A 20,992-nucleotide genomic window follows, 5' to 3' on the forward strand; every position below is an offset into this window, starting at 1 on the left:
GGGGTTTCACCGTGTTGACCAGGATGGTCTCGATCTCTTGACCTCGTGATCCACCTGCCTCGGCCTCCCAAAGTGCTGGGATTACAGGCTTGAGCCACCGCGCCCGGCTGGTCTTCTTAAGATACATCTGGTCCTCCTATCTCTTAAAATTCATTGGATAACATTGAAAGGAAAAAATAAAAAAATAAAATAAATAATGTTCAAAACTGTGGATAGTATTCCAAATAGGTTCTGGTTTGTGTTGAGTAAAACAAAAGTCTCACTTTACACATTGACGATATTATTTTTGCATATATCTAAAATCACATTAATTTGGAGGGCAACATTGTTATCCTCTTGATACCTACTGAGCACATAATATCAACTTAAGCCTGTAAGGCTTTTCACACATAGGTAGGCATGACTCCTCTGTGTTGTACTTTTACAGTTGTTCTATTAGACCCAAATGCAGGATCCTGAATTTATCCCTGTTAAGTTGATCTTGTTAGATTCAATCTATTGAAGTATTTTTGGTTCATGTTTGGGTCATCTAGCACATTTATTCTCCTGCCCAGCTTCTTGTCAGCTGCAAATTTGATAAATATGTTTTCTTTTCTCCATCTTAGTTATTAACAGAGATGTTGAAACAGGCCAAGCTGTAATCATTTCATTGTACCATTGCTGGTAGATTTTAATTGGCAAGATCAATTGTGTATGGAGGTAGAATTGTCAGGTTGAATCAACTGTTCCATAATTATGACAGGAATTGTATTTTAGGTGAGTAATCCTATTGTAGCTGCTTACTAAGCTGTTTAATGAGAGACAATAAAAATAAGTATGGTCTTCCAGTCACAGTGGCTCACACCTGTAATCCCAACACTTTGGGAGGCTGAAGTGGGAGGAAGTCTTGAGCCCAGGAGTTTGAGACCTGCCTGGGCAGCAAAGTGAGGCTCTGTCTTTACAAAAAAATAAAAAATTAGCTGGGCGTGGTGGTGCACAACTGTGATCCCAGCTACACAGTAAGCTGAGGCAGGAGGCTCCCTTAAGCCCAGGAGGTTGAGGCTACAGTGAGCTGTGCCTGTGCCACTGCACTCCAGCCTGGGTGACAGAATGAGACCCTGTCTCAAAAAGGAGAAAACAAACAAACAAGAATGAATGATGGTCATGAGATTAGGAACAATTATAAAAAGTTAGGGGCGCTGCTTATATTCTTATATATAATAAAATATAGGCCGGGCGCGGTGGCTCAAGCCTGTAATCCCAGCACTTTGGGAGGCCGAGGCGGGTGGATCACGAGGTCAAGAGATCGAGACCATCCTGGTCAACACGGTGAAACCCCGTCTCTGCTAAAAACACAAAAAATTAGCTGGGCATGGTGGCGCGTGCCAGTAATCCCAGCTACTCAGGAGGCTGAGGCAGGAGAATTGCCTGAACCCAGAAGGCAGAGGTTGCGGTGAGCCGAGATCGCGCCATTGCACTCCAGCCTGGGTAACAAGAGCGAAACTCCGTCCCAAAAAAAAAAAATATATATAATTCTTATATGTTTAGATTATGTGAGGTCTTGCAGAAAGCCCTTTGAACTGACTAGAGGCAATATGGTATAGGGGAAAGGTCCTAAATTTGGCCCTGTGGTGTTTATTCATTTATTTATTCAGCAAGTATATATTGAGTGCCTACTGTACTTAAAGCTTGCAAATAAAATGTTGACCAAAACGACTTGATCTTTATCTTCAGTGGAGCTTACGTTCTAGTGGGAGAAACAGTTTGACAATTACTTTCTGTGATCTGTGTTCTGGACAAGTGTTATCCAACAGAAATATAACACAAGCCATGTATGTAATTTAAAATTTTCTAGTATCTACATTTGAAAAAGTAAAAAGTAACAAATTAATTTTAACAATAGGTTTTATGTAACTCTGTATATCTGAAATATTATTTCAACATGAAAGTAGTATTAAAAATGAATGAGATATTTTACATTCTTTTTCTTGAACTTAATCTTTGAAATCTTATACTTGTGCCACATCTCAGCTTTGACTAGCCATATTTAATGTGCTCAATAGCCACAGGGAGCCACTGTGTTGGACGGCACAGTTCTATACCCAGTTTTACAGACTCTGGTGTTGGGCAAATTACTTTTTTTCTTTAGGACTCCTGCTTTCATCAGTAAAATGAAGGATTCAGACTTGTTTATCTTTTAACAACAAAATGTGGTTCCCTCCAGGTATGAGGGAACCTTTAGGGGTGCCTTAAATAATCTGTATCTTGATCTGGGTGGTGCTTGTGTTGCTGTATGTATAATATGTAAAAATTCATCAGACTGTACACTTAAGATTTATGCACTTAGTAGTATCTTTGTTATATCTCAGTAAAAGTTTTTTTTGTTGTTGTTCTTTTTTAAAATAAGTTCACTTCCAGTTTGATTTGGTGCCCTTTGCTAAACTCACTCTTTCATGAGGAGAACTTCAGTGGAAATGTGTGATATGAAAAAGGCAAACAGCCAGTGACTCTTTTTGTCTTGTTCCCACCCAGGATGTGTCTAGTCCGAATGAAGCAGGAAGGCCGGAGTGGGAAGTACATGTGTCGTATCATAGTTCATTTTATGTGGGAGGATGTTCAGCAGCGTGGCAGAGTCATGGGGGTAAGTGAATGCTGTTAGATTCTCTTCCTGGACAATTCCAGTGAAGGGTTTGAGTTTGGAGTTTTATCTGTTCTAAAATGGGCTTGCTTTTAGATTTCCATGAAATGCTGCCTGATATCAAGTGGCAGTTCAGCTAAAGTCACTTTTTCTGCCTCTGTGGAGACTGATACTCCCCGGATACTTTATGTGTACACATTATTGTGATTTGCCAGTGTGAAGTCATCTTGTATGGAGATGGGATTGTAAAGCCCAAATCATGGTGATAGGAGGGATGGATTTGGTGAATGGAGGGAATCAAATGATAATCCAGTTAAGGATACTATACTTTTGACACCAGTGCAATAATTGAACCAGTCCTGTAAATTCATTCTGATGGAAGGCCCTGGTATGGGGCCTGCACTGTCCTCGTGAACTGAAATCAAGCTCCTTGATCACTAGCAACCTAGAAGAGTCTGGTAAGATACCCACTGAAAATGTATATTGGTACATTTAATAATTAACCTGAGAAAGGGGAATATATCGTGTGTGTGTGTGTGTGTGTGTGTGTGTGTGTGTGTGTGTATGTCACATGGAATCTGATGACAATAGAGAAATGAAATTAAAACACTAGAATATATTTGCTTATACAGATCATAGTATCTTCCTTTGTTTCTATTGTGTATTTTGTGTGCTTTAGTACCTTGTAGATCATGTTTTAGTAGCTTGTAGTTCCCTGTTACTTCTCATTTCATTGCCTTCTAGCTTGGGAGCATTCAAAGTAGAACCATGACTGGGTCATGAAATGGGTTAATTTGGTTTCTTTCATTACAGGGCAAAGTTCTCCCTGTGGACTGAGAAGTAAACAAAGTTTATAGACATGTTATAAAAGTTACATATGCTCATTGAATAGAAATCAAACAGTAAGAGCGTAAAAAACAAGTGTCCCATCCTGTCCTGCACCCTCCTCCCCCACCCCGCCCCAGTCTAACTCCCCAGAAGTAACCTTCTTTATTTTTTATGTTGTTTTCCTTCAAGGAAGGAGAAAAGTAACCATTTTTGAGTTGATGAATAGCTTTGTAATCATCCTCTTTGGTTCCTTTTTCATTTTTCTCACTGTTACGCTTTCTTGCTGTCTTAGCTGCTGTGTAATATAGGGGAAGAAAAGTATTTTTTCTGTTCTCTCCGTCAATTGCAATTACACAGAAGTCTTCTGTGACACATTTGTGGGAGTTTCTCCTCACAAAGCAAACAGGCAGTCAATTCTTCAGAGAGGTCACCAGCTAGGTGTCCTCTAACCCAATTCAATTTCAACATTGTGTACCTAGAGATAGTATCAGATCCCACAGGTTGAGGACTCTGCCCACAAGACTGCCCCCAACTTCCCACACCAATTGCAAGCTCCAGGCTGTTTTACCTGTGCTTCTGGCCAACTGATTATAAATTGGGGGTTCCCCACTCTCTCCTCGGGTTCAGTTAATTTGTTGGAGTGGCTCACAGAATTCAGGGAAACACTTATTCATTAGCAGTTAAGTTTAAAAGATATTACAAAGGATATAGATGAAGAGATGCATAGGACAAGATGTGGGAAGGGGTGAGGAGATTCCATGTCTTTCTTGGTGTGCAGCTATCCAGGAACCCCCACCTGTTCAGCTATCTGGAAGTGCTCCAAATCCAGTCATTTTGGGGGTTTTATGGAAGCTGCATTATGTAGGCACAACTGATTAAACCACTGGCCATTGGAAATCAATCAGCCTCTCTCCCTTCCTTGGAGGTTGGGAGATGGGACAGAAAGTCCTAACCTTCTAATCCTCCCTTGATATCTTTCCAGTGACCAGCCCCTACCCTGGAGCTACCTAAGGGTTGCCAGCCACCAGTCAATCATTAGCATACAGAAAGACACCACTTCGGAGAGGCCAAAGATTTTAGGAGTTGTATGCCAGGAAAGGAGTTGAAGACCAAATATATATTTCACAATGTCACAGCTGCCCAGAGTGATATCAGCAGACTTTAAGGTATTCATCCAGCTGGGTGTTCCCACATGCTGATGCCCTCAAGTACTTTCCACCCCTCTCGGCAGCGCAGAGAGCACATAAGGTGCTGCTGACAATCTCTTTCCCATTTAATGATGGCCAGAGATACATCCTGGTCAGCCAAAGCCCTGGCTAATTGCCAGGCAGTTATGCAGTAGCACTTCCTTTAGTGAACCTGTTCTTATCATCGTTGACTAAACTCTGCTGGAAGTTGGCTCACTAGAGCCATATGGGCCACAGCTGTCCCTATCCTGAATAGCTTGGTGAGCCATAGGCTGCTGACTCCTGGACCACAGGAATCTTTTAGTTGCCTCTCTCCACAAGTGAATTTCCTTCTGGACCTCCGTACATCTCTTCATCACAGTAGTCAACACTTGAGCCTTCTCCCATGTTACTTCTTATGCAGGGTCTCTTCCACTTAACTCTAAGTTTAATAAAAGCAGAAAACCGTCTTATTCAGTTTTTTGCTTATTCAGTAAACGTTGAATGAATAATTGTCAAATGAGTAAATAATTGCCAAATGAATGAATATATTGAATGCCAGCCTTTGGAATCCTTTTTAAGCTAACATTTATCAGATAAATCATATCTGATTTATCAGTCTCTGATCCAAGTGTTTATCAGTACAGCCCTGAAGGAATTAGGGGGACTTTTCCCTTGTCTCATTTTATCCATCCATTTTTTCTATTTGGGTTGTTGTAGTTAGGGCGCTGCCCTATAAAGGAGTGTTTTAGATCAGCGTTTCTCAGACTTTAATGTGCCTACGGTTCACCTGAGGCTCTTGTTAAAATACAGATTCTGATTCAGTAAGTTTCAGGGCAGAGGCCAGAAAGTCTGCAGTTCTGAAAAGCTTCCAGGTGATGTGGATGTTGCTAGTGACGCAGGGTGGGGTAGAGGACAATAGCAAGGTTTAAGTGGTCCCCCAATACAGGCTCTTAAATTGCCTTCATGAGAAGTGCGCAAATTCCTGTTTAGTTACAAAGACTGTAAGTAAAGGATGATGATTTTTAAATAATGGAGATTTGGAAGAGTTTGGGAGTTACTGTTATTGCTTTTCTGCTATAATTGACTTTATACCTTCTTTCTAACCTCATGGCATGAACAGACATGCCTTATATAGGCAAGACAGTTGTATATTAACCAGTGAGTTGTGAGTGCATGCATGGATGAATTTGAGTGCATGCATGTGTGTGTGTGTATGTGCTTGTGTGAGAGAGGATCTCAGTCCTCTGTGTATATACAACCTATAAATAAACATGTGGCTAGGGAGAAGTAATACGCAGTGTAGGGCCAGTCTGGCCTGGTTCTCACCCTGACTGGCAAATCTTTCCTCTTCTGTGCTTCAGTTTCTGTATTAAAAGAAAGGTGGGGATAGGGGAGGCCTAACTACATGAGCCCCAAGTTTTCATCTTTCAGCTTGAAAATCTGTGATTTGAAGGTGGTAATTTGCAAATCTATCTCTGTGTTATTTGGCATCCCAGGTGTACCTCTGTAAGAAAACTCATATAAAAAGTAGAATTTATAAAACCGATCAATGTAGTAGCGATTTTTCTCATGCCAAAAACTTGGAGGCTATTGCTTTGAGTGGATTGGTGTGTGGAAGATCAAGGAGTAAGAGAGCCACTTTTGAATTAGTGACGAATCATAAATTTCCATCAAGAACTCCTTTGAAATTAGAATTCCAGTCTCATTTGGTGGGAAAATTTTTATTTTATAAAAATTTGCTTTTCACCAACTTTTTGGAGTCCAACTGTTGTGCAAAATGGAGCAGACTCATATATCACTGGTGAAGTTGGTACAAAAAGCGGGTGTTAAATTTGAGGTTACCAAAATCACATCAATAATTTAGAGTGTTCTGACTTTTAAAAAAAACATTATTTGGGATTTAAACTTATAAATTAGCTGTGGAAATAAAGTTCATTATATCACCTCATCTGGTCTTGCTTTATTTCATTAACTGCTTCTTAAAAATCTTTGTGAGCTGAGTTACAGCTGAAGAGATTGGAGACCGTTTTTCCTTGGGCCCTTGCCGCACTCCTGAGTGTTGGTAAGAGTAAAGAACTAAGACTTGACACAGCTGTAAAAACAGACAGCGCCTTTGGCCTCAGCACTTTCTCCTGGTGCAGGCAGATTTCAGATGTAAATTTCACTCTCTGCCTCTCCTACTAATGAAGTAAGTTTCTTTTGCTGGGTTTGCAGCCAGGTGTGTCCAGTCTTGTGGCTAACCGGGGCGCTTTACTTATTTTTTCCATTTGTGACATTTCAACCAAACTTAAAAAACAAACATAAAAATTAGCTCACGGCAGTGGCTCAAAGTGTTAATGGTAACCTTAGGCTGGCTAAACAACTTCCTCTCAGTTCTGCCCTGCCAGACATCTCCACCTTGTGGCTCACAGTGAGCAGGCTCAAGCTTTCCAAGCTGTGGAGACAGAGATGGGAAGGGGTGGGAGTGGGCTGTAGTTGAGAAATTAGCTTACCCTTATCAGCGGTCCCTGGCTGGCCTGTTGCCTCAGTGAGACTTCTGGAAATAAGAATGTACCTCCTGTCACCTCATGGTCCCCTGCTGTCTCTATAGCAGAGCTGCTTGATCTGATGGTACAGAGGGCCTAGGAAAGGTGAGTTGTAGGCTGAACTGGACTCCTGTGTAATTCTCCTTTGCTTCTTAGAACCAGTATTTTGCTTTGTAAGGTCCTCTGTGATCACACTCCAGATTACATCCCCAAACTTATTTCCGCTAGTTCTTTTTGAACCTTAAATATGTGAAACCTTCTGCTAGCACATGTGCCTGGCACTTAGTAAGCACTCAGTGAACATCACATTCCATCCTTGCTTCACATACCCTTCACTCCAGCCAAGCAGAATTCCTTGCTATTTTCTGTCTTGTGTCTTTGCTCACTCAGTACATACGCCTAGTTGCCCTACCTAATACCCCAGCCTCAATTTCTTCACATCTTTCAGCAACTAACTGGAAGCCAATCCCAGTTTCCACTTTAATGATTTATATCTACCCTTCTTCCAGCTCTTACTCTTTCTATTTTGTATCATTGTCATTCACATATGTCGACTGTCTTCCAGGTGAATTCCTGCAGTGCAGGATCACATGCATCTGTCTCCAAAGTGCCTGTTACTGCTCCTTTCCTGAATAGGTGCCCAGTAACTATCTGAAGAAAGAAGAAGACAGCCCTGCAGGCCCAGAATAAGTAGTGGAAAAAGTGGGGCAGGGAGATACCCTTTTTTATTCTAAGGATATTTGTTTGCTGTGTTAGTCTTAAATATTGGAAGAAAAGGAAATAAGAAATTGTTTCCCCCACCATCAACTGCTCAGTTTGTTTTTCTCATACTTTTCCATCTTTTAATGGAATTACTTGATTGTTTAAAACTCCATTTTATACATAGGGTATTTTATGTTTCTTTTTAGACGGAGTCTCTCTCTGTCGTCCAGGCTGGAATGCAGTGACACGATCTTGGCTCACTGCAACCTCTGCCTCCCAGGTTCCAGCAATTCTCCTGCCTCAGCCTCCCGAGTAGCTGGAATTACAGGCGCCCTCCACCAAACCTGGCTAATTTTTGTATTTTTAGTAGAGGTGGGGTTTCACCTTGTTGGCCTGGTTGGTCTCAAACTCCTGACCTCAGGTTATCCCCCCTTCTTGGCTGCCCAAAGTGCTGGGATTACAGCCCTGAGCCACCATGCCCGGCTGGTATTTTATATTTCTAAACTAAGGCTTTACATATTAAGAGGCTTTAATTTTTCTGAAAATTTCCTTTCAGGCCTCTGTACTCACCGCTTGCCACCAAATCTACTCTCTCTTTCCCTACAAAAATTTCCAGATCTCTTCTATTTTACAATGAGATAAAAAATTTTATTGTTTTGCATCTCCAGGTCAGAATTAAAACTCATGCCAAAGGTATTGTTTTTAAATACAAGGAGCACATTAAAAGGTATAGTTAGCCTGGGCAGTGTAGTGAGACTCCATCTTTACAAAAATAAAATTAGCTGGCTATGGTGGCACATGCCTGTGGTCCCAGCTCTGTGGGAGGCAGAGGTGGGAGGATCACATGGACCAGGGAGTTCAGCATTGCAGTGGAGCTGTGATCGCACCATTACACTCCAGCTTGGGTGGGAAAAAAAAAGTGTGAGTGTAACTAAGGGATAGTCCCTTGGGCTTGAGGCCATGAAAATAAGAATACATGTTCTCAGATACCAGTTGTTGTTTTGAAAGTTTCTAAAATGGCCTGAGCTGTTGGAGTGGATAGTCAGTTGTTAGGGGAGAGAGGGCTAAATTCTTAGAAGTCAGACTAATTCCATTTTGGGATTGGCTTATGAATTTAAGCAGGGTCCTACTGAAAATGTACTTGTGGTGGATACATGCCCTTCTTTACACATGTTTCCTACCCCTAGGCCTTAAGAGTTCAAGGAGTAGGTGCCTCAGGCAGTTTTACAACTGGTCAGATGCATGGGTGCATACAGCCAGGGTGCCAGTCCTATCCTTTTGAGTGACACATTGGACTCCGTGTTGCTGTAGCACTACACGAACTTCAGAGATAGAGCTTACCATGCTGTGCTGTAATTATTGGTTTATGTAGATCGCTCCTATTAGATTGGGTAAGGATGCATATAGAACCCTTGTAGTTATGTAGGAGAATGCGCTTGTTCTTTGCAGTTACATGTTGAAGTATTTAAGGGTAAAATGTTTTGATATCTGGAACTTACCTTCAAATGGTTTGGCAAAAGAAAAGGATGCGTAGATGTATGAATAGAGATAAGGCAAATGTCACAAAAAGTTAAAAATTGTGCATCTAAAGATTTGCATCAAGATTGTGCAAAGTTTTTAATATTTTGCAACATTTGCTTTATCTCTACCCATACACCTACACACCCTTTTGCTGAACCATTTGAAGTTGCAGATATCAAAACAACTTATAAGTTTTTTTTTTTGTATTACTCTTATATCTTTAAAAAAATTTTTGAAATCCTTCAAAGCAAAAAATTGGAGGAAAAAGAAGTATTCATGTTCTGGCTCTAGTCCATTCTTTAGTCTAATCTCCAACAAATCGTACCCTTTCCCTCCAAAAAAGTTCAAGTGCATGCACACAAATACTTGTTCCTCTGATGCCAAACTCTCACTGGTGCTGTAAGTGTGCTGTGTTCTTTTATGTCCCTAGGCTTTTGTTTATGCTATTCCGTCTGATCCAGTCTTATCCCTTGTCTACCCTGCCCACGGCACTGTAAGACGCAAGCTGGGTAGTACCTCCTCTAAGAAGCTTTTCCCGGCACTCACCAAAAATGTTAATATATCTGGCCACTCCCTCCTCCGTGGCGTGCTCATGGCTTATGTAGGTCACTTCTATTAGATGGGATAAAGATTCTAGGATTTCTGGTGTCTTAAACCTTACCGTAGTCACCACTCAAATATGTGTTGGATGAAGATAAATACTTGCTTCTTTTGTTAGCATCTGGCTAGCCCTGTCTTCCAGATACTGACTTAACAATGATCTCCTCTGATTATACTTGGATTCAATTTCTCTTACCACCCTCCCCTTTTGAAAAAGGTTCGTTTTCTCTCTGCCCTGCCTCATGAGTTCCCTGGCTCTCATTTAAGCCTGGTTGTACTTATAATCTGCTTTATAGGATGGATGAACCTTGGAATGTTAGACTGGGTCCCTCAGAGTTTCTCTAATTCAGTGGTTCTGAATCTGTGAAGAGGCTCAGATATATGCATTTATGCATTTTGAAAAATCTCTCCCAAAATATTTTTATTTATTTATTTTTGAGACAGAGCCTTGCCTTGTCACCCAGGCTGGAGTGTAGTGGTGTGTGGTGTGATCGTGGCTCACTGCAACCTTTGCCTCCCAGGTTCAAGTGATTCTCCTGCCCCAGCCTCCTGAGTAACTGGGAAGACAGGTTCACACCACCATGGCTGGCTAATTTTTGTATATTTAGTAGAGACGGGGTTTCACCATGTTGGGCAGGCTGGTCTCGAACTCCTGATCACACAAGAGTGATCCACTCACTTAGGCCTCCCAAAGTGCTGGGATTACAGGCATGAGCCACCACGCCCGGCCCCAAAAGATTTCTGATACATATTTCTGGTTAAGGTTTTACATTCTCATTCTATGGTGAGGAAATGGATGTCCAGAAAAGTTCATTGATTTGCCCAAGGTCATATAGCTAGAGAATAGCAGAATGAGGACCCAGACCAGATTATGCCGATTTCCAGTCCAGTGTCCTCTTTACTCTACCATGATACCTTCCAACTGAAAAAAAGAAACCTTTTCTCCTGTCTTATTACCAAGGACTGCCAAAGAGTAAGAGGACAGCTTTTCTTGAATCTAAAGGCATTCGTTTATTTCTTCAATGCAGCCCCAAGCTTGAGGCCTCTTTACTCAATTTCTAATCCAATACAGCAGAGACTTCCTACTCAACAGAGATTAAGGGAGAAAAAAAGACATGAGAATGCTGACAATGTTCTGAATTTGTTGTTGTTGTTGTTGTTTTTTTTTTCCATCGTTTAGAGTCTGAATGTCTCTACATCATCTGAATTTGCCTTAGTTGATTTTACAATTACTTTTCAGAGACTCCTTGGTGGTTTTTTTTTTAAGGGTAGAGGAACACTGAGACTGAACACTGTGCTTGAAGGGGCTGGGCCAGGAGACTAACAAAGGCTATATTATACTGTGCGCAGCAAAGCCAATAAATGAATTCAGGAGACACCTAGATGTGTTTCTAGAGGAGAGTGTGAGGGGGAGGGGCCTGGTGAAAAGGCAGAAAGGTGGGATTAAGATAAATTAAAATGGGGCCAGCATGTTGGATAAGGGCACAGTCTCTTCCTGTTTCCACCATTGCTTTAGATTTCTCAATCTGCTTAGTTCAGAAGTTAAAACTACTTCTTTACCGTGTACCGCAGAGTCACCCTCTCACCCGCCCACTCTTACTTAGGAAAAGAACTTAGTTTTAAGGCTATTTCAGCATGGTACAGCTGTGTTTTTTACTTGAGTGCTGCATCTGTTGGATGTTACTGGGGAATCTTAGACTGTAAACTGGAAAGGAACGCTGAAATAATCTGATCCAGAGATCTCTAAGTGTGGTCCCCAGACCAGCAGCCTCAGCATCACTTGGGAACTCATTAAGAATGCTAGCTCTAGGGCATATCCTTGATCTTCTGAAAAACTTTGGGGTGGGACCCAAGTTTATCTTTTCACCAGCCCTCTGGTTTAAGAACCACTGCTCCTAAACTGATTCTGTCATTTAGGTGATAGGGAAATTGGCTCTGGAAGAGCTGCACACACATTAGAAACTGACTGAAGAGTAGAACTCGGGTCTCCTGGTTACACTCTTACTGCTTTCCTTGCTAAGAGGAGCAGGGTCTAGGCATGGGCTTGACATGTGCAAACTTGAGGATTTCAGCATAATTCAGAAGCAGAGTTCCCCAATAATAATAGCTAACATTTATTGAGTACTTTCTTTTTTTCATGCACTTTACAAGCACCATTTGTATTTTATGACATCTTATAGCTATCTTACCTGTGAGATTGGTAACATTTCTAGGCTCATTTTATAGATGAGGAAACTAAGGCTCAGAGATAATTTCCCATAGCAGTTACAGCAGATTACCACAAACTCGGTGGCTTGGTTTTAAACAACAAAAATTTATTCTTTTATAGTTCTGGAGGCCAGAAATCAGTTTCATGGGGCTGAAATTAAGGTATTGGCAGGGCTGTGCTTCTTCTGGAGGTTCTAGGGGAGACTCTTGCCCCTTCCAGCTCTCATTGGCTGCCGACGTTCCTTGACTTGTGGCTGCATCACTCCAGTGTCTGCCTCTGTAGTCATGTTGCCTTCTCTTCTATCTGAGCCTAGTCTCCCTCTGCCTCGCTCTTAAAAGGATATGTGTGATAGCATTTAGGGCCCACCTGGGTAATCCAGGATTCCCTCCCCATCCCAAGTGTCTTAATTTGATCACAGCTGCAAAATCCTTTTTTGCCATACAAGGTAACACTCACAGGTTCCAGGAATTAGGACGTGGATATCTTCTGGAAGACCAAATTCAGCCTGCCACTGTTAGGCAGTTTAATTAGACTTACACAGTAAATATGGGATCCTGGATTGGAACCCAAACCTTCTGGACTCTAGAGCCTGTGCCTTTAATCACTACGCTGTACTTAACTAAAAACTATGGCTCTAGCATTGGCATCAAGATTTTTAACCAAAGTGTTGTTTCTTTCTTCCTATAACTGCCACAGTATCCACTTGTATTGTAGCATTGAACCTTTTAGTCCTTAAGCATCTTGGGTTTTTGTTTCTGTGGGTTTTTTTTTGTAGAGATAGGGTCTCGCCATGTTGCCCACACTGATCTTGAACTTCTGTGCTCAAGTGGCCCTCCCATCTTGGCATCCCAAAGTTCTGGGTGTGAGCCACCACACCTGGCCAAGCAAATTATATATGTTGGTCCTAGCTTCTCCAGTTAGTTGGTTTCTAGAGGGCAGATATTCCATTTTTCCATTTTTAAAAATGGAGATATAATTCATATCCCAGAAAATGTGAGCTTGCTTTTTAGTAAATTCACAGTGCTGTGTACCCATTGCCACTATTCCAGAATATTTTAATCACCTCAGATAGAAATCCAGTGCCCATCAGCAGTCACACCCATTCCCCTTACCCCCAACCCCTGGAAACCACTACTGTACATTCCATTTCTATGGATTGACCTATTTGGGACATTTCATATAAATAGGATCATATAATATGCAGTCTTGCAGTCTTTTATGTTTGGCTTCTTTCACTTAGCAGAATGTTTTCAAAGTTCACCAATGTTGTAGCATATTTTCAGTACTTCATTCCTTTTTTGTCTTTTTTCTTTTTATTTATTTATTTTTCTCCCAACTCCCCTGACCCGATTTCATTCCTTTTTCTGGATAGTCTGTTGTGTAGCTATACCATATTTTTAAAACCTGTTAATCAGTTAATAGACATTTAGTCTTTCCACTTTCTACTTTTTGGCTTTTGTGAATAATGCTTCTGTAAACATTATATACATTTTTGTCTGAACATATGTTTTCAGCTTTCTTGGGGATATACCTAGGAGCAGAACTGTTGGATCATATGGTGACACTCTGTAAACTTTTTGAGGAATTCAGATATTGTATCTTTTATCAAGTTGTTTGAATTCCTAGATGATTTCTATTGTTCATTTGTTTATAATGAAAAAAACATGAGATATGTGGTCTTATTCATTACTTATTTTACCTACAATTTTAGACAGTAATAAGAAGGGACAGTGTGGCATAATGGAACGAGTTCTGGCCAGCCTGGCCACTCTTAGGGTAAGCCTGAGTAAGTCAAATCACATCACCTCTCTGGGGAAGAGAGTTAGATGATTTCTACATTCTCTTCCAGACTTAACATTCTGCAACTCTCTGGGAGTCTGAAAAGCTAGCCTTGTGTTAAATCCCAGAGCTTGTGTTCTGTTTTTTTAGCAGTTCATCACTCTCTGTCTGATTTCTGTTCCCAGACACAAACAAAGTTTTACCCATCTATCCATCCATTTTATTGTGGCCTGTTAGCTTCCAGGTACTGTGCTAAAACCACTGGAGATACAAAGATGATGAAGACATTTTCCATGACTCCCTAGTCTAGTAGGAGAAGATAAACATAAATAGATAATTACAATATTAAGAAATTATAATATTTTTAAATTGCTGAGAATGTCCAGAGGAGACTGGCTTGGAATAGATGACATTTGAGTTAAATCTTTTCAGATAAGTAGGTGTTTGCTAGACAAAAAGAGAATTCCAGGCAGAGGAACAGTGTGGATAAAGTCACTGAGTTGGTATGAGAGGGCAAACAATGTTTGGCTTTGTTTGGTGATTTTCTTCCTCTTCCTGCAATGGTAAAGCAGATTCTCTTTATCTAAACGAGTTCTGTTTTGAAATCCTTCTGTGTGTCTGATATTTATAGACTCATCCACTCAAGGGTCTGAGAAGTAACATGTTTTGTCTTCGGTACTGGTCACACATAGTACTTCTTCCGTCTTTGTTAGGGACACTTCAGACTCGATTTCTGAGTAAGGGGCTTCACTGAGTAGTTGAGGCATCCTGGTCCAGATTTGGTTTTCTCTGCAGCACCAGCTCAGGTTGGACCTCAAAAATGCCTTCTTTTCTCTCTAAGGGTTTTGGTTACATAAAAGTATTAGGAATGTAAAATTTTACAATATGATCAGCACAGCACAAACTAAATTTCTAGCCTTTAACCTAGAAGCATATATGGAAGGCTTTGTGTTCTAAACTGCCCCATTCCCAGCCCCTGGCCTTCATGAGAGGTCATTGTACAGCTCTTTCCATGGTCACTGCTCTCTTCACTTTTACTGGAGGGCAAAACTAGGGCAGAGAAATAATTTTTATTCACTTCTGAAAGGTTACAGTAATAAAGAAACTCTTGTTAACATCAGAGAACGTTGCAGCCAAGAGTTTTCACAGTCTGGCATTGTTTATTTTACATGTAATTTGGAACCTTCTACACTCTTAAAATATTGGCACAAAAATGTTTTAACTCTTGAAGTATTTCTCTGTACACAGCAGTAGTGTGGTGTCAGAGGGGCAGCAGGACTCTGGAGAGCCATTTGCCCTGTTCCTGTTGGAGAGAGAAATGGTATAAGCATGTGTATGTGTGTAACATAACATAGTCACTTGTGTGTATATGCACTCGTCTGCATTGGGAATTAAGAATTTTCTCTGTCCTGATGAATTTCCATGCTTCCCTTTATTAAACAATGAGAATGGTGTAGCAGTCTCACTTTCCTTTTGCCACGACTGCCAAAAAGTACAGAGTTTCCCTTATTTAGATATTTTGATATACGTATTCATTATCCCCTTTCTTCTCCCGCCCCCCCAAAGACTTTATTATTCAACTCTTTTCTTTTACTTTTATTTTGGTTGAGGTGCGTACTATGGGCTAAACTCTGCCAGGAATTTTATAGACATCATCTCATTTAATCCTTACAAATTACCTTTTGATAGAGTTGGGAGTGACCCCATATTACAACTGAGGAGAACCGAGGGGCAGAAAAGTTAAAGGACTTGGCTGTGGCCACCATAGTAAGTCACAAACCCAGATCTGACTGATTTCAAAATCTTTGCTAAAAAAAAATTGGCTCTTTTGGCCATAACATGTGCCTTTTGTTGTAATCCAACTTGAACCTTTTTTTGGAAATGGGTAGAATATAAGTAATAATTAATGAGTAAACTGATGGACTGTCTGGTCCATTGATAGAAGCACAAATCACTTATGTTAAATGAGATAATAATACACAGAAGTATCTGGCTCCATCAAAGGGTTTTTGTTCTTGTTGTTTTGTTAGGTTAAAATTAAGATTTGAAACAATTACAGAAGGATGCCATGAGTTAAGTGGGAAGAATGCCAAGCTGGGGATTAGGCTTCTTAGTTCCAGGGTCAACTTTGCTCCCAGAGTTTGGAAGACCTTCTCTGTCTCATGTCCTGTGGGCTTAAAATGGAGTGATTTATTAGTTCAGCCCTTACTAAGACCTAGGCATTCCCCTGGACTGACTATGTTCTTTGTAACCTGTCTGGTGTGGGGAACTCTCCTTTCTCCAAGTCTGGCACTTTCTTCCTTGGCCTCCAAAATGGAGCTTTGGCAAAAGAGGCAGGGCTTGCTGCCACCAGGTGAGCTCTGCAGAGCTGTCACTAAGCCAGGCCCTTCTCCTGCAGAGGACTCCTTCCCCGGCAAGAGTTTCACCCTGGCTCTGAGAAAAGGATACTGTGCTACATGTGTACTGTAGCCATCATGCCTGTCCTACAGGCTGTGGACCTTCTGTTAAAGCCAGCCTGGGGATCCCATGCCCTCTAGACCTGCTTCATTTTCAGTGCCTACCAAAGGAGCAAGAAGATTTCAGGACCTTTCAGCTCTTCTTTACCCAGAGAGAGCTCTGTTCCCTTTTGGAAGACACACCTACCTTTGGCTTCAGATGTCCCTGTAATGGAGAATCCTGATTAATACATGCGCATGCAATTCTGGGCCCAGGAAATAGGCCATTCCCCCAAAATCTAGTGAGGGCCCCTGTGTATTCTGCTGTCCACCTCTAAGGTGTGGCATTCAGTGCCAGGAGTTGAGAGGCCAGTGCCCAGTTTCCCAAGCAGTTCACCTCCCATCACATGGGCTTTGGAGCCAGACAGACATGGGTTCTAATCACTGCTATGCCACAGTGTTGCTTTGAGATCCTAGGCAAGTCCCTTTACCTCTCATTGCCTCCATTCCATCCTCTGTAAGGTAAGTCATGCACAGTTATGTGACTTAAACAATATGGCTTAGCACAGTGTTTGGCACACATTAAGCACTTGATAAATGGGAGCTATCAGGGTACTGTGTTTGGACCTTTTCAATAGCACCTAGCATAAGTGGTCGTCTTCTGGAGGGATTTATAGTTGCATCTGTGACACCCCACTGAATTCTGACTTTTTGGAGGGCGAAGATCTTATCTTTCATCCTTCTGTCTCCTGTTCTGCCTGGCATGAGTAAGACACATAGCAGGCACTCAGTTGATGTTGGCTGAATCTCTTAGGATGACTTGGGCAGAGCAGGGTGGGCATAAATGCTTTGGTTTCTCCATCTGTACCTGGGGAAATAGTAACCCCTTATTTTGGAGCCTTTGAAGACAATTTAAAACTATATGTGTGAAGTGTTTGGAGCCCTTTGAAAGGAGGGTACTGGAGAAATTAATGGTGTTTTTGCTGTTCTTGGGAAAGCCCTTTGTGGTTCCCAGTGAATAAATTACTTGGAGTGAGTTTTCTAACACCTCCTACTCTGCTCTGTTCACTGTGGCTTTTTTTTTTTTAATAACTGTCTGCTGTAATACTTATTTGCTCATGACTTATAAAGATATATATTTTTGGTGTTAGACTTTTGACCCCTTTCAGCTCCCAGGAGAGAAATTTTGATCAGAATAATAAAAGGTGTAAACTGTGTGTGTTGCCGCTTTCCTAGGCCTTGGGCAGTTTAGCTGCCGGGGTTAGGAATCAGCCGGCTCTTGGTATGTGTATGGTTATGGGGCAAGTAGGAGATGATTCCTGTTAAGCGCTAAGTGGCCTTCTGTCTCCCACTCTTCTCCTTTTCATCCCCGTCCCATGCCCTTTTGCTAAGATTCTTCGGATTTCAAATGAACCTTGTTGTCTTTGACATTTTCGATAGATATTTGTGGCTATGCTCCTTCTTCAAAGACAGAAGGTGTTTATCGTCTCCTGTGCTTTAGGTCCCAAGGTGAGTTACCTGTCAGAGAAGAGCCTCCAGCTAGAGGAAGGATAGTATGGGGGAGTTGAAAAACACTCACTAGTCTTGGAGCTAGAAGAGTAGGGAATTAGACGTAGTTCTACAATTAACCAGCAGGCTCAGATGAAGAGCCTGGACCAGATTATTTCTAAGGGCTTTTCCTGCTTGGAAAAAATCCATGAGATCAAAATTTTCCAACACAGGGTAGAATTTACAAGACTGAACAGCAGTTTGCAAAACTTCCTACTTGTTCTCCAGGCCTCTCTTGCCCTGTAGCACTGGAAGAACTGGCTCCACCCCTAAAAGCCTCAGTTCAAAGGGACCAGAAGAGACTAGGGTAGTTGGGGACAAATGTGGGGTTCATAACATATTAGGGGTATCTGGTCTGACACAGTGGTTGAGTATGGATGTCAGAAGCATCCCACTTGGTGATGATCCTTAGGAGCTATGTAAAGGAATTTTAGACTGCCCTGGCTCATAATGGCAGGAAGCCCCAACCAGGGCTAGCCCAAGCTGGTCAGAATTGCCAAGCAGTCAGTGTTTATATTTTACACCATCTCCTAATCATTTCAGTGGCCGGCAAGCTCCTAGAAGCTTGACAGCCACAAAAATGATCCTAATTCAACCCTTTCCAAGTGAGGACACTCAGTCCTGGGCAGGAAAAAGGCTTGGTCAGTGTCACATGGTAGTAGTAGCAGAGCAGAGACTAAAACTTGCTTCTCTGGATTCATTCTGTTGCTCTTTACATAATATTATCATCTTTGCTCTTCTCTAGAGCCACTACACACACCCTGCATTTTGTTTTGCTGGGAAAAGCTTCCTTTCAAAGACCTCCTGATCCTTTTCTTTTTCTTTTCTTTTTTTTTTTTAAAGATGGGGTTTCACCATGATGGCCAGGCTGCTCTTGAACTCCTGACCTCAGGTGATCCACCCACCTTGGCCTCCCAAAGTGCTAGGATTACAGGCGTGAGCCACCGTGCCCAGCGATCCTTTTCTTTTAAGGTCAGCATTCCAGTGTCAAGCACAGTGCTTAGCACGTGATAAGCCTTCATCCAGTGTTGGTTGAATGGTGGATGAGTGAGCTAACTCAGAGTGTATTCCTAACCCCATCTTCTTAGAATCAGGTCTATACTTACACTGCACTTCACCTGATTAAATTCTTGCCAAATCGTTAATGGATGCCAGTAGGATCTGTTTTATGGTCCCAGATAACTCTTGGATTTTAACAGGAGTTTTCTGTAAATAGCATCTTTGGAAAAAGGAGTGATTGCAGTAGTAAGACATACAGGCACTGTGACGAGCTCTTGGGGTTGACTATACCTCTTACTCCATGTCCTACCACAAAGTGGGCAGCTGTCTGCTCTTTTCTCCTGTGGGCTTATCCCCTGCATTGGGTACTACCAGAGGGCAGTGGGTCTGCCAGGATCTGGGTGGGGCTGTGTAAAAAAGTTCTGGAGGCTCTGGGGTCAGACCCAGGATACAGTAGAGACAATATTCCTGCAGCTCTCCTGGGTGTGCCATGAGCATTTCTGGATCCATGGATGAGGCAGCTGTAACACTCTTTTCTCCCTTTGTTTCCTTAAAATGCTGGGTGAATGACCCTATGGGGTTGGTTGGAACTGAAGGGGCCCAGCCGAGTGGAGGGACTTGTTTTTCCATGTTCTTTGCCTTCTATTTAGCTGGTCTTTCTGAATGTCAGTGGTCCTTGCCATCAGTGTGACATGCCTGGTTCTCAAAGGAGCAGGAGAAACTATAAGAAGGAGCCCTTTTTTAAAAAACAATTACTGTCAGGGCCTCAACTGTCCTACTGATGCTCAGATCCAGTCCTGACCTCTCACCTAAACACACTGTCAGCTGCTTCTTCACTGGACCTCCTGCCTTTTGACTCTCTTCATCTCAGATTCTGCAAATCATTCAGCAGCCTTCCTAATCATCCCAAAGTCTCAGAGTTTGGGGATTGTCTCTTGTTTACTGCTCTAGCCTCAGCTCCTAATACAGTGCTTTATGCCTGGTTAGTGCTGAATACATTTGATGAAGGCAATATTGAATGTATTTCCTCTAGATCCAGTAGCATTATTAATTTGTATGGTTTTATTAAGGATTGTTTCATTCATTTATTCAAGGAACATTTTTGTGTCTCACCACATGCTAATCCCTGAATGCAGTTGGTAGAGAATATACCGGAGATAAGTGATCTTACAGGGCTTACAATCTAGTTTATGCTGAGAAAGGAAGTTGAATCTTTTCAGGGTTCACTTCCACATGAAATAGATGAACGAGAAAGATAGGAGTTCACTTGCTTTTTTTGTTTTGTGTTCACCGCAGGCTTCCTCCAGGAGTTATCCCAGATCAGGGCTGAGTGTGATGGGAGGATGAGGCAGGAGAATAGGTAAGCCCCAAGGTCCTGAGAGAAGCTTCAGAGACTTCCAGGCCCTCATCTCCAAGTGGGGGATTGGGTTGAGTTTATAGCCTCCTTTCCAGTGTAGTATCACAGAGTAGTTGAGAGAGCTCATGCACTGAAGCCAGTTTGGACTCAAATCCTGCCCTAGCTATGTGACCTTGGGCAAGGTCTCTATGCCTATTTCCTTTCTATGCCTCAGTTTTCTCTTCGTAAAATAGAGATAACTATAATACTCACCTTAACATCACTTGTAGCATTGTGAGGGATAAATGAGTTGTCACATGTGAGGTTCTTTAAACAATGCCTGAGAGTGAAATAGATGTTTGCTGCTATTAATTTACTTACTGCTAAGCATTTTCATCTGTTTATGTAAAAAGAAAAAGGAAAGGCAGTTTTGCATAGTTGGGATGGAAAACCAGAGGCTCAGAGTGATTAATCTTTCAGACTCACAAGGTGGGGAAACAGGGTTGTTGGGGCCCAAAATTTACTTAGATTTCAGTGTGTTTCCTAGGCCTGAGTTGGGACTTAAATACAGATCACCAAAGAGAGCATCTCTTTAACATACAGCATTCTAACTGAGTTTGTCTCTTTCCTTTGGATAAAATACCTTTCTAAGAACATTTTATTGAAAAAAGAGGACAAAAGAGAAGTACCCTGTAGAGATGGGGTGACTCTCAGAACTCACAGG

At 41.7% G+C, this 20,992-nt stretch overlaps 1 protein-coding gene across 2 annotated transcripts in view; it reads left to right on the plus strand.

Annotated features, from left to right (window-relative positions):
- Positions 1-20,992, plus strand: part of LOC108292495 (ubiquinol-cytochrome-c reductase complex assembly factor 1) — a 108,227-nt gene that overhangs the window by 65,058 nt on the left and 22,177 nt on the right. For both annotated transcript variants that reach the window (XM_017513492.2, XM_017513498.2), the window contains one exon: positions 2,512-2,620. In XM_017513492.2, the coding sequence (XP_017368981.1) occupies positions 2,512-2,620 (109 nt within the window). The remainder of the gene's footprint in view (positions 1-2,511; positions 2,621-20,992) is intronic.

The sequence above is a fragment of the Cebus imitator genome, unplaced genomic scaffold (assembly GCF_001604975.1).
Source record: "Cebus imitator isolate Cc_AM_T3 unplaced genomic scaffold, Cebus_imitator-1.0 Scaffold18, whole genome shotgun sequence".
In the NCBI taxonomy this organism is placed as follows: domain Eukaryota; kingdom Metazoa; phylum Chordata; class Mammalia; order Primates; family Cebidae; genus Cebus; species Cebus imitator.